Source organism: Phaseolus vulgaris, chromosome 6 (genome assembly GCF_051622355.1).
Source record: "Phaseolus vulgaris cultivar YP4 chromosome 6, ASM5162235v1, whole genome shotgun sequence".
Classification (NCBI taxonomy): domain Eukaryota; kingdom Viridiplantae; phylum Streptophyta; class Magnoliopsida; order Fabales; family Fabaceae; genus Phaseolus; species Phaseolus vulgaris.
The window spans coordinates 17376522-17390884 of record NC_143503.1 but is presented as its reverse complement, the minus strand read 5'-3'; the positions used below and the strand labels follow the sequence as shown (position 1 = coordinate 17390884).

The 14363-nt window shown below is 33.9% G+C and overlaps 1 protein-coding gene across 1 annotated transcript; it reads left to right on the top strand.

Moving 5' to 3' along the window:
* Positions 1-608: 608 nt before the first annotated feature.
* LOC137831080 (WD repeat-containing protein 26 homolog) lies at positions 609-12648 on the top strand. Its single transcript, XM_068638603.2, has 5 exons — positions 609-1069; positions 1445-2352; positions 8173-8274; positions 11559-12188; positions 12280-12648. The coding sequence occupies exons 2-5, from the start codon at positions 1558-1560 to the stop codon at positions 12511-12513; spliced, it is 1761 nt and encodes a 586-aa protein (XP_068494704.1). The 5' UTR covers positions 609-1069; positions 1445-1557; the 3' UTR covers positions 12514-12648.
* The last annotated feature ends 1715 nt before the right edge of the window (positions 12649-14363 follow it).

Here is a 14363-nt window from a genome sequence, read left to right as displayed (position 1 = left end):
TTTAGCTTCAATTAATATATTTTCTTGTTTAATTAACTTTGTTTCCTAACACATATTTAAAAGTAAATAAATACTCATAACTAACATTGATTAGGTTATAAGAATTTACCAAACAATGCAATTTTATAATTTACACTTTAGCATAGACATTAAAAATTATAAAAAAATAAAACAAAAAATTACTATTAAAACTAAAAGTAAAAACATAGGACTTGCACTCACAAATTTACCCATAAGAACTGTTATTTTTTTTAAAAAAATTAAATTAGTTTATATACAATTTAAAGTCTTTTATTTAGAGAGAAGCTACACTATAAGTTAACTCTTTTAGAATCAGTGAAGAAACTATTTCATTGTTCCTTTTTTTTTCCTAGAAATATTTAGAATTCTTTTTGTTTAAACATATTCAGTATTTTAAAAACAAACATAAACTAAATTATTTGTAAATAAAAAACCTACACTTGATTAGGTTCACACTAAATTAACTCACATATATTATCATATATGAACATTATTTAATACTTAGCAAATAGTCAATTGAGCTTCAAGTATAACATTTATGTTACTATTCAATTTGTATTTGATGGTTGAAATTTAATAATTTATGCATACAAAAGAGAATGGAATTTGCATTGGTAGAAGGAAAAGAAAGAAATGCAATAGTTGATCTAAGTAGGATGGAAGCTAGGTATATACGAAACCAAAAGCCCAAATAATTGAAAAAAAGCAAAGTAGAGAGAATAGCAAAGGGTAATACGGAGAGAGGAAGAGCAGAAGAAGGTTATAGATCAGAGGATTTAAAGAAAGAAAAAGAGAAAATAGAAAAGAAAAAAAAGAGAAATTCAGTGGAATAATCCATGAAACATTTCTCTATATAAACACATATCCACACACCATAATCTCCTTCTTCTTCTGCTGCGGTAACTGCATAGAGAAAAAGAGAGAAATAAAAAGGGAAACGGTGCGTAGCGCAGAAAGCGGAAACACGCGGAAGGAGGAATCAGCGGTGCTCCACCGGCGATCGCTCATCGGCGCCGGAGAACTTCAGATCGCTGCTCTTGCTTCTCCGGTAAGTCGGTGGATCATCACCGACGCGTTCTTACTTTTTTTACAGTTCATGGATCTGCGATTTTTGTCGCCGATTGTTGCGTCTTGTTATCGTTCGTTTCATTTTCCGATTGTATTGAGAAAGTAGGTTTCGGTTTCCGTAATTTACGAGTTCGTTAGTTTTTTCGGCGTGTGCTGGCGTAGTTCTTGTGCTTAGGGATTGGAATCTGGTGGAAGTGTTGCGTTTAGGGGACTACTGCTTTTGGTGTCATGTTTGTTGTGAGTTGTGTTTGGACGTGAATTTAATCTAAGGAATTTGCTTTTTGCCGGTTCGATTTGTGGTTCTTGTGACGAGTTTTGTGGTGTCTGGTGATTATTGTGTTTTTTTTTTGTGCAGAGGGAATTGTGCCATGCGATTCTTCCAGAGGCATTTTTTGTTATAGTCTTGCAGTGCTTGTTTTTTGGCTCACTGGTGGAAAATTGTTATATATGGGCTGAGGTGTGCTTTTCATGGGAGGTGTGGAGGATGAAGAACCAGCTTTGAAACGAATGAAAGTGTCCTCAAAAGGATTAGTTGGTCTCTCAAACGGTTCGTCATCATCAGTGGAGCCTGTTGGAGGCCCTTCAAGCGACTTGATGGCGCGGCCCCTGTCATCTGAAGGGGACGGCGAAGTTGTTGGTTCTAGAGGGGTTATAAAAAGAGAGGAATTTGTTAGGATAATCACAAAGGCATTGTACTCGCTTGGTTACAAGAAGAGTGGGGCACGCCTGGAGGAGGAGTCTGGCATACCTTTGCACTCATCTATTGTTAATTTGTGTATGCAGCAAATACTTGACGGCCATTGGGATGAGAGCATAGTCACATTGAGTAAAATTGGTCTAGTAGAAGAAAATGTTCTCCGGGCAGCTTCATTTTTGATATTGGAGCAGAAGTTTTTTGAACTTCTTGATGGGGAAAAGGTCATGGATGCATTGAAGACATTGAGGACTGAAATTACACCTCTTTGCTCTGATAGTAGTAGAATTCGTCAACTTTCTTCCTACATGCTTTCTCCATGTGGCCAAGTTGGTTCTTCAAGGCGAGGTATTGTACAGGTGAGAACTCGGTCAAAACTGCTGGAGGAATTGCAAAATTTACTTCCCCCAACAATACTCATACCTGAAAAGAGATTGGAGCATCTAGTTGAACAAGCTCTTATCTTGCAACGAGAGGCTTGCATGTTTCACAACTCATTGGATAGAGAGATGTCATTGTACTCAGATCATCATTGTGGAAAAACTCAGATACCTTCTAGGACATTACAGGTTAGAAAGCGATATTTATATATGTTGCGAGGTTTGTATGGGAACCTTTATATTTAACTTTATACTTTCAACCTCACAGTAATTGTTTGCAAAATCTTTATGGGTTACTTGATAGTCATTGGTGGCAACATCATTCTCTCTTGGTTATTTACTTATTCTTGTTCTTTACTTTATTTATGTTTTTTTATCTTTCAAAGGGGATTATATGATTAAGCCACTATATTGACTTGAAAAACAAGTAAAATACAAGAAGAGATGGTTGAATTGTGTTTTAACGTTTTTTTGTGTAGATATTGTTTGATGGAACACATTCAGACGATAGTTTTAAGCTTGAAAAATGATACGAATATTGTTTCACAATGTAGTAATTATTGGCTAACCCATCAAGCACTTTTTAACACTTAGCCACTTGTGGTTAAAAAATGAATATTATTTAACACGCTGTCACTTTTGGTTAAGACAAAAATTGTCTAAGGTGTGATCAAAAGTTCACAAGTTGCTCACTAGAGAGGTGTAGTTTATTTTAATGTTTATATGATTTAAGCTCTTTCTTCTAGTTTGCTAGATGAACACAACGATGTTCTTACAAAACTATTAGGACACAAAAAAAATTGGTTACATTTTAGCACTTGCAAACTATGGCTCAAGATTCTTGTTCTTCTCTTAAAAGGATAGCCTAATACAAGGATGAAGAAAAGAGCCACTGCAAATTCTTTTCTGGTCATTGAACAACTTCAAATTCATTTCAACTTATTTCTTGTGTCTGAGCAGTTTGGACACAAAAAAAGCATGAAATGTGATCCATGCATGCATGAAATGTTGTTCTCTTCACTAAGCAGCATCCTTCTAGCTAGACGTACTTATCTTTCTTTGGATAGTGTCTTTACTTGAAATTGTGTAAAACACAAAGTTGTACAAAGCAAATAGACTTTTTCAATGTCAACAAAGCATGTGTCAGGGAATTGTTGAAATAAAACTTTACCTCATGTTCCAAGAGATCATTGATGTGACAAATGATATTTTAGACCTTTTCAGTCAAACGTAGAAAACAAACATTTTTTGCAACATAAAATAAGCATACAAATATTCATGAAGTATTATGCTAACTCAAGACTATGGGCATATCGTCTGAGCAAACATATTGTTTATTAGACGTAATACAAGACTGCATAGCGTTGTAACATTTGACTAATGAAACACTTTTGACTTAGCAATCAAAACATATTAGTAAATACAAGAAAAGTCAAATAGAAGTTTTCTAAGTAAGAATTATCTATGATGTTTTAACGGTTTACTATTATTGTTTCTACATTTTAGTTTCGAAAATTAAAATTCCAAAAATAGCTCTAATGTCTTTGTTAAGAGGGATGTTGACTAACGTTCTTGTTGGATATCCCATATTGAGTAGAGATAGGACCAAATTATAGTTTTGAGGGCAAATCTCACCATACGAATCAGTTTCGTAGAGTGTAATAAGCCCACCTTCTAAGATGATATTAGAGGTGTTGCTAAATGGTGGTACAAGTAACGATTACCATCAACTCAGATAAGGACGATGGAATGCTTGGAATTTACCAATGTGGAAGGGACTCATTCAAGAGAGAAATTGTTGGAGTCTCACATCTGGTAGAAATGCTTAAGAAGAGCAATATATAAGAAGAAAAACTTCACAAATTTAATGCCTTAAGATTTTGGGTTGAAGGTGGTTTCTTGGTCTCTATAAAATGAAAAGGGGTACAAGATTAATCCCTTGTGTATATTGAGCATATAGGGTTATGTATTTATAAATAAGAAAAATGTGAAAGATATGTTAAGCCCGTTGTTACATCTAACACCCCTCAAGTTAATGCTTATAAATTGTATGTATCAAGTTTGTCACAAATATAATTAGTTATAGGCCTTTGTAAAGATTTAGTGAAAATATATGTTAATTTATCCTTTTGAATTAACAAACTTGGTCTTGATATCTCCCGATACAACTGAGTTTGTTAATACAAATGATCAATTATTTTCAACCAATGAAAAACCTTATTATCAGCCATAGTGGCCATATTCTAGGTAATATTGTCAACATAATCCTGACTCTTAAGCAATAGTTTAATGCCTGATGCCCAAGTATTATAATTAGTTCCATTCAATTTGGTAAAAGATAGATATACATTAACAAAATTGGTTTAGATAGACGGATAGGACATAATGGCAGCAGAAGAGGCCATAGACGACGAGGAGAGAGAAAAATCCTAAAAACCAAAGGAACTCTGGTCACAAATCTAGATAGAGAATGACAAGGTGAGCTTGATGCTGGTGGTTGTCATAGGAGATAGGGTCTGACGCACTGCCATGTGCGTGAAAAGCAACAACGTTGTCAAAACTTGGAGAGACGCGCATGGGCGCGTTGGAGGTCTGATTGCCACGATCTTTTCAGTGTGGTGGTCACTTGGCCTACACAATTTGAACAGTGGTGTCGCTAGACCAAACGGAAACCGCGGCGGTGAGGGAAGATTAGCATCAATGAATAGTGTGTTTACCAATAAGGCAATGATTTAACATGGCTCTAGATACCATGTACAATAAAATAAAGAGACATTGGATTAATTATTTTTGTATATTGATGTACATAGGATTATGTATTTATAAACAAGAAAAATGCAAAAGATATGGGCTAAGCCCATTACTTCTAACAGTCTCTAACATAGATTTTTTATTGACTCATTGGTGTTGAATCTTCCCAATGTGTCCCCTCGAAGAATCTCATAGCTGGTATCAAAGTCTATCATAGCATAGTTTGTTGGATTTATTGTGTCATAATCAGATCATTCATGAAAATTTAGTCTCACACTTGAGATGTTTGGCCCTCGGCACGAGGGAGTATTGGAGATCTCACATAGATTAGAGATATGGCTAAATTATAGGATACAAAAGAGTGTGCTAATCTCACTTTACTAGTTGGTTTTGTAGAGTTGGGTTAGCCTTAAAATTTACTTTCTAAGATTTATCTCTACAATTGTATATGAAATGAAGAGCTTATAGATTGATGCGTACCTTTGGATCTAACCATTGTTTGTCTCTAAATTTTGTAGAATGTTTGGTTAAAGTGTTGGTACAATAGTAAAATGAATAATTGAGAATTGGGGTCGGTGTAATTTTAATTAAGTATTGGGGGAGAATGATGTAGATGTAAGTTTAGAAGATATGATCATAGCTCTAATATGTGTACCATCATAAAATACTTACAATGGGATCAACACTAGGTGATATTCTTGTAGGATATGGAAGGCTACAGTCATGTAATACCATTAAGATAGAGGATTTTCCGATTTTCCTGGAAAGGGACCTACATGGTCATGTGGTGAATGCATAAAAAGGATATGAAGAATGATGTGGATATAAGTTTAGAAGATATGATCATAGCTCCAATGTTTGTAATGTCATATAACACTTAAAAAGGGTATCAACACTTATGCACCTTAGGTGGGGTTAGAGGATTGCACCACTGGTCAACTTTGAGGCCTTTCAAAGGTGACTTGAATTCAAAACCTTTTGCGAGCTTTATTTTTTTAAGGTTAAATTTTTTATATGGTGATGAGGCTTTTGTCGCATAGGCACCTCAAACAAGATTTTACAAGTAATGTAGTTTTATCAATTAACTTAGATTGTATTCACAAGGAGCATGGGCATTCAATATCATTTTCAATTTTAGACTTAAGTTTGGGACTTTTATAAGGTTTTTGTTATTCTAGTGTCTAGAATTAATACGACCAAGGCCGTAGTGATTTTGGTTATTGGATGCAAAGTATCATTATAACCAAGGCCACGTATTTGAGTGTATCCTTAATCAACTAATTGAGCTTTGAGACGATCAACATCACCATTGGGACCAACTTTAATGGCATAAACCCATTGACATCCAATCATCTTCTTCCCTGGTGGAAGAGAAATTAACTCTCATGTGTTATTATGATCAAGAGCTTGCATCTCTAGAATCATGGCTTGTCTCAATCTAAGATTAGCGGCGTTTCATGCACATTATTAAGAATGATAACAGAACACGTAGAGGATATAAAAAATATTAAGAAGGAGACAACTTATGATAGCTAAGAATATTATAAATAGGATGTGTATTACGGAAAAAATGAGCACCTTTTTTAAGGGCAATGTGCCAAGCAGAATCATCACTATTAGTTATTGAGTGACGATTGGGAAGAACTTGATAAATAGGATTCACTATGGAGCATTGGACTAGTTATTTGGTCTTGCGTTGGTAGGTAATAAGAGGAAGTGATGATAGCTCAAGAGGATTTTTGGATAGGATTGGGATTGTTAGGAGCATGGGGAACGAACTCAACTAATGGTATAGGGAGAACTTGCTGGATGGCATAAACATCTTGGATAGACGAAGAGAAGAAAAGAATTTGTTCAAAAAAGGTGACATTAGCAGACATGTAGTACTTCTTGGTTTTAGGAGAGTAACAACGATACCCTTTTTGAAGCCGAGAATGGCCCAAGAAGACATATTTTATCCAACCCTATAGACAAATCATAAATAAAACATACATAACTAAACACGCAAGAGGAAATATGAAAGAGAAGATCAGTTAGAAAACGAATTGGATAAGGAACCTTACTGCTAAGAGAAGAAGACGACATTCTTTTAATAAGAAATCAAGTAGTTATGATAGCATTGCCTGATGATGGACCAGTATATTGGCACCAAGCAATAAGGTACAAGTAGTCTAAACCAACTGTTTATTTTTCCTCTATGCAATACCACTTTTTTTAGGAGTGTAGGGACAAGTAGATTGATGTAAAAGGCCATGTTGACTTAAAATTTCAGAGAAATTAGAGAAGTATTCTTTGGCATTGTCACTTCTTAAAATTTTAATCAATTGACCAAATTGATTTTTGATTTTATTCAAGATGGATGTAAAGATAAACAAGAATTTAGATAAACAACTACTTCCATGTTGTCAGTACCCTCCAAATGTAGCGCTTTCAACTAGCTATAATATCAAGTTATAAGTATCCAAACACTTGGGAAACCCACCTTTAAAGGCTATCTGTCGAATGGGAGAACCAAATACTCAAATACCCTATTGAGCATCCCATACTATTTGATGTAGGATTTATGCACCCATAATAGCCAAGTCCCTATTAGTTGCTTTATGGGCTCACCTAACCTAAGTACTAAGCAGCCACTGCAAATTCTTTTTTGTTTAAGATACAATACAATATAAACTTAAATGGTTCAGATGTAATTTGGAATTAATGCTTTGTAATTTGGGATGTAGTTTTTTTATTTTAAGGTATCTTATGTTCTTTATTGAGATTGATATAACGTTGGGTGTTTGTCTATTATAATCAAGTTAAATAGAAAACTTAGTATTTGTCTTAGGACTTTTGGTTTTCTCATTACAAGGTATCATTAGTGTTGTTTGATTCTTGTGTAGTTACCAGATGTTAGCAGTTTTACATGGTGATAATGTATGTTTTGATGATTCTATACCAAGATTTTTTAATGGTAATCTGAAACTGTATTGGATAAGCTTTATCAGTTAACGAAGTCATCGTATAATCCTATGTTAGCTCATATTTTTAAGGTTGCATTTAGTGTTTTTACTATCCCTCGTTTCTGGAGTATGTGGTCTGTTTTTTTTCTTTCTCTTGTCTCGTTCTGATCTAATATTTTTATTTATTGCAATGTCTTTTGATTGAATAGTAAGCACAAACTTTTGTTTATACAATGATCATCCTGCATTTACTTTTATGGCAAACAAGACATATATGTTCTGATGTTATTTTCTTTTCCTGCAAATATTGCAGGTATTAGAAGCACATGATGATGAAGTTTGGTATGTGCAATTTTCACATAATGGGAAATATTTAGCTTCAGCATCGAATGATCGATCTGCAATCATTTGGGAGGTAATATCTGACGGCTAATCATTTGCTTCTGTTCTATAATTATCATCTGGCCCTCAATCAATGCTTATATCAGTTGTTATATTATATACTCTGGTCACAATTAGAATATGATGTGGTAAATATTATATATAGAATATGATGATATGCTATGTATCTTATGACTTGGAAGGATATCTGCATCCTTCAGCATGATCCCAAGTTCAACAATGTCCAATTCCATCTAACTTGTTTCTCTACTTTTCCAATAGTGAAAGAGAATAGTCCTAACACTATGATGTGTTTAAAGACAGTAAACCATCTCAAAGATGTAACTTTTGGTTGTTAGATTGAGTGTAGTCTATAGGTGTAGTCAAAGCAAGAGGAGCGCAAAGAAGGTAGACCAAATTGATTTCCATCCAAAAGGAAACAACGACAAGCAGAAGAACATAAATTTATTATGTATGAATGGTGATCATTATGTCCTAGTTCTTTGGATAGGGTCGAAGGACTTGAGAAGAATAAAAATAGAGCTTGTTGTAGTCTCTTTTAGGTTCTCATATTTATATCAAAACTGTAGATTAAAAATTGGCTTAATACGTTCACTGCAAAGGTGATGTCAGGAAAAAGTCTCAGTGAGGTACTTACCAACTAACCTTCTGTATGCATGAAGATCAGAATAAGGTTCTCTTTGGTCAGCTACAAGTTTGACACTTGGATCCATTGGTATATCTACAAGCTTAGCTTTATCATCCCTGTTTCTTTTAGAATATCGAGAACATATTTTCTTTGAGATATCATCAAACCATTCTTAGATTGTGCCATTTCTATACCAAGAAAATACCTCTATAGTGTCCAAGATCTTTTGTCTATAACTTTTGAGTGAGATTTGTTTTAGTTGTACAATACCCTCCTTATTGGGTAGACGATGGAGGTTTCTCGTGCAACTTTTGACACCTATCAATTGTGTGTCCAATGCAGTGACAATGTTCGGATTTTGGATGATTTTTAGAATAATATATGCGAGAGTATCCATAATTATTATTGTGACAGAGGTAGTGTTTTAACCTGGCGACAAAATATGTATGTGTCTCCTGTTTATTTTCTAAGAAATACAAAGGAGCACAGATGATGTGGTGGTCATAGCAGGATTTACTAGTGACCCCAAAATCTGATGACGGGTATTAACATACTCTTGTGATAAGCCATACAGGCCCAAGGTCATAAAAAACGTATTACAGTTCTCAAGTTTGTTCTTCACATCTGTAGATGGTGGAAAGAGCTCATTAAAATATGTAAGGTAGCATGAAGCCGCCTAAGATAAACAAATAGAGGGCCCTTTAAATGTTGTGGAGCAATAAATGTTAAGAGATCTTGGCACACGCTTGTGTGTCATTGGTAAAAAGGGGTCGACCTCACTCCAAACTAATGCGCACATGTTTCTTGGGGATGAATAATAGTCTTGAGTGAGGTGTGAATAGTGGATTTAATAGCACTACAAAATCGAGTCTTTGTTCCCCAACGTTATGTAGGAACGAATTCAGCAATAGTAGTGAGATGGGATGTGTAGCCTAACCATAACACATTTTGGAAGCCTTAGTGGAATAATTAGACTCGTCCATCTTCTCAATAATAACAATATGGCTAGAAAAGATGGGAGAATTTGTTATGGAGGTTGACGTGGTGATGGAAGACATTTCTAGAAAGCCAAGAGAGAGAGAAAATTAAGAAGAGCGCACTGAAACAGTGAAAGTGAACCTACAAGAAAGGTTTGCAAGGAAAAAAAACCTCCAGAGAGTTTTAAAAAAGGCTCTTGATATCATGTTAAACTTTAAGGAAGAGAGAAACATTGAGCTGAAACCGTGTGTTTCTGATTTGTTATGAAGGTTGACGTAGTGATGGAAGACATTTTTTTTAGAAAGCCAAAAGAAAAAAAAAATAAGAAGAGCGCACTGAAACAGTGAAAGTGAACCTACAAGAAGGTTCATAAGAAAAAAAAAATCCTCCAGAGACAGTTTTAAAGAAGGCTCTAGATATCATGTTAAACTTTAAGGAAGAGAGAAACATTGAGCTGAAAGTGTTTCTGAAACAGGACAATCATTTTATTTTTATTGAGAAAAAGGAATCAATACAACAAATAGAGAATATTTGATATTATTTAATAATAAAGATATGATACGAGAATAAATAAGTTCCTAATAATAAATATATAATCTAAATATTCTTAACTTAGAATCAACTCCTTATTTCTATAATTATAACAATATCCATGATTATCTAGGATCAGTTCTGTATAATTACAATTATAACACACATTACACAAATCATGACCAAATGTTTCTACCTTGCTTGGATAATATGGTATTAAAATCTATTCTAGCGAGGGATGGACTGTCTATTAAAAGAAAAGGCAAAATATTAAATGGATACAAATCTCGTCTTGAAAGTCAGTTAAGACAGTTTTGTAAGGTTAAGTTAGGCATAAATTCACTTACTATAACAAGCTAAATGAGAAGTCCTATAACCTTCTCTAGTGACCACTCCTATTTATGCTTCTAAGAGAATCTATCTGTATGCTTGCTTTTTTATACACTATAATATGAATCAAACAAACTTAAAGATGAACTAAAGTCCAAACAAGCTTCTAAATTTCCCTGTGACGAAACATGAGGCTTAAGACCAAAAGAATACATAAACAAGAATACAGAGTTTATTTCAAGCAAAAAGATTCTCTTCCTTCTTTATAAACATGTTAGTCTTGATTCGCTTGTCCTCCAGTTGCTTAGTCATGCTTCTAGGCATTCTTCTAGAATCTTCTTGAGCTCTTTCTTCCTTCACTTTTGCTTTAGCTTTAGCTCTAGCAGTTACTCTTGCTTGAATGTCTTCCTAGGCATGCTCTTCATCAATTTCACACACTATAACGCCACTACCCTGATACAGGCATCAAAAACCTAATTTTACCTCTGAAACAATGTAGGTTAGGGTTTTTTTTGGGTAACATTGTTAGTTATCCCTCATTTTCTAATGCATTTATGCTTCATAAACGTAACAGGATTCAAAACATCTGAGTTTGTGTTCTGCTTATTTTTATCTAACTTTTATGCTCTTTTTTCTATTAGTTTTGCCATCATCTTCCATTTTTTGACTTCATTATCATGCTCTTATTGCTCCAAGATTTTTAGTAATTGTGTGAGTAATTTGACTTATTTTGTGCGAAATTATTTATCTGTTGTATTAAAATATTTCAAATAGTAGTTATCCTGCTATAGAGTTTTCATATTTTTTCTTTTTTCCTTTTCTTTGAATAGGTTGACATGAATGGTGGACTGTCTATGAAGCATAAATTGTCTGGTCACCTGAAATCTGTTTCTTCTGTTTCATGGAGTCCTAATGACCAAGAGCTCCTCACATGTGGTGTGGAGGAGGCTGTTAGGCGGTGGGATGTCTCTACAGGTAAGTGCCTGCAAGTTTATGAAAAAAATGGTCCTGGTCTCATCTCCTGTGCATGGTTTCCAAGTGGGAAATATATACTTTCTGGCCTCAGTGACAAGAGCATTTGCATGTGGGATTTAGATGGGAAAGAAGTAGAGTCTTGGAAAGGACAGAGAACCCTTAAGATTTCTGACTTGGAAATAACGGGTGATGGGGAACACTTTTTGAGTATTTGCAAAGACAATGCAATACTGTTCTTCAACAGAGAAACGAAAGAAGAGATATTTATTGAAGAAGAGCAGACGATAACTTCCTTCTCTTTGTCAAAGGATAGCAGATTCTTGTTGGCTAATCTTTTGGACCAAGAAATACACCTTTGGAATATAGAAGGTGATCCTAAACTTATTGGCAAGTACAGAAGTCATAAACGCACCCGGTTGATTGTCAGATCTTGCTTTGGTGGTCTTAAGCAATCTTTTATTGCTAGTGGTAGTGAGGATTCTCAGGTAATAATTTAAAATGGGCATGATTTTCCTTTTCCTTTTCCATATGTATTGGAAATTGAGTTAAATAATAATGGTTAATGTGTGGTTGTAGGTTTACATATGGCACAGAAACTCAGGGGATCTAGTAGAGGCATTGCCTGGTCATTCTGGAGCTGTTAACTGTGTGAGCTGGAACCCAGCAAACCCTCACATGTTAGCCTCGGCGAGTGATGACCGGACTATTAGGATATGGGGCCTAAAGCGCCTCAATGTAAAGTACCCCCCTAATCTACTACGCACCAATGGCGTCGTCCATTACTGCAATGGTGGAGGCGAACTTAGGTGAACCAACCAAGCCAAACTACTTCAATTCCATCTCTTTTTAACATTGCAATTCTGTAAATACCTTCTCTATCACAGACATTCATACCAAACATGCACCATCTCACTCACTTCTTAAAATAAATTCTTGTTTCATTTATCTTATCTTCTTCCTTTCATTATCTGTTTCTCCAATGCCCTTTATCTCTGCCAGATTGCATTTGCATGGTCTTCAGATTATATTCTTCATATATCCACTGTTTCTTGTGGAATTTGATCTTACTACAATTTTTTTTAAGTTCTTGGGTTTTTGTCTGTTTAAGTAATTCGGGGATTTAAGATGATTATATGAAATAGGACAAATCTAATCAAAACCTGCAATTGTACTGAGATCGAAAGTGTTTTGTGGGAATTTCTAAGGCTATTTGTCTAAAGGATTTTCAAAATGACAGAATATAAATTGCTCAAAAGGACAGGAAAAAACAATTTCTTTAAACAAATTTGATCAAGTTTTTGAACTTTAGTTTAATGTGTACGGGGATCTATATATTCAATTATTTGTTTAAATATGATATAATATAGTGCTACATAATTGTCAATTTAAATGTTTTTAAATTTAGTACACAAACGACTCGTTTGATGACCAGATAAGTGAGGTAGGAAACCTAATTTAATTTTAATATGGTGTCTGTTAGAGCATTATGGTATGAATGGTTAATTCAATGGATTATTTTCATTTTTACTAATAGTTTTTATCTAAGAAGGGAAATTGGGTTAAAAATGAAGAGTATATGATAAGATTTAGTGCCATATTTATTTCATCAATATTTAATATAGTACCATAGCCTTTGTCATTCTGGTGTCCAAATACTACTTACAAAGTCCTTTTATAGAGCATACGGAAAGCTTAATTAGAAAAAAAAGACTCCAGAACAGATCCCCCAACTTCATTCCTTTGATTTTCTTTAAATCCATGCCTCCAAGAACAGTTGCAAAAACAAATGTCTTCTCAATGCTTAACTCTACAAAGGCAACTCTTGGAAACCCCATCAATAAATAATTTCAAGCAAAGAAGAAGGTTTATCAAAGGTCTCTGAAAAAAATTATTGTACAAAGAAATAACATACTTTTCAAGTCATTCATCTTTTATGATCTTTTGTACAGAGTTACATACTAGTAGTGGAGATAGTGCATAACATTTTATATACATGGATCAAATAAAGTATATAACATTTCTTTTATTTACTAATAAAAGACACCACATATGAGAAATAGAAAAAAAAGTTGTTAAACTAAAAGAGAATAAAAACAAAAGTGACTCCAACTAAAAGATCAAACACTACTTTTTTTTCTTACACTAACTTATAGTAATAATTATTTTCTGAGAAAAGAACCTCATAGTCTTTATCATATGGACACATAAATTCCAGGCTTGCACACTATTCAGTCCACTTAACATCAGAATTTCCTTCCAAATCACCGTGCAAAAACACATGGATTAAACATAAAACATTAAATTATTCTAAGAAACAGTCAAATTATATATCCAAAAAATAATAACAAGTAATGACTTTAGAATTATATATTATTGAGCTTAACTTCCACTCACTTTCAATATAAAAATATTTAGTGTCAACAATAAAAAATAATCTTAAAGATGATTTTTAAAACACTCACCGTTCATAGTAATATGTAATAGATTACTCGTAGTCATCATAAACACATAATTACTTTTTCTTTCCATCTTATTTACAACCTATTTTTCATACCTCTTTTTGTACTTTTTTATCATATTGCATTCATCACTTTTTTTCCTTATATTTTACTTTTTTTTTCAATTTTTTCTTTCCTAAACTCCACTCTTCCCATGATGAT

Bases quoted from the DNA above. Each gene is read 5' to 3' on its own strand.
- LOC137831080 (XM_068638603.2), top strand. From the start codon at position 1,558: ATGGGAGGTGTGGAGGATGAAGAACCAGCTTTGAAACGAATGAAAGTG. The intron at 8,275-11,558 runs GTAATATCTGAC...TTCTTTGAATAG, and splicing joins GATCTGCAATCATTTGGGAG to GTTGACATGAATGGTGGACT. The intron at 12,189-12,279 runs GTAATAATTTAA...GTGTGGTTGTAG, and splicing joins GTGGTAGTGAGGATTCTCAG to GTTTACATATGGCACAGAAA.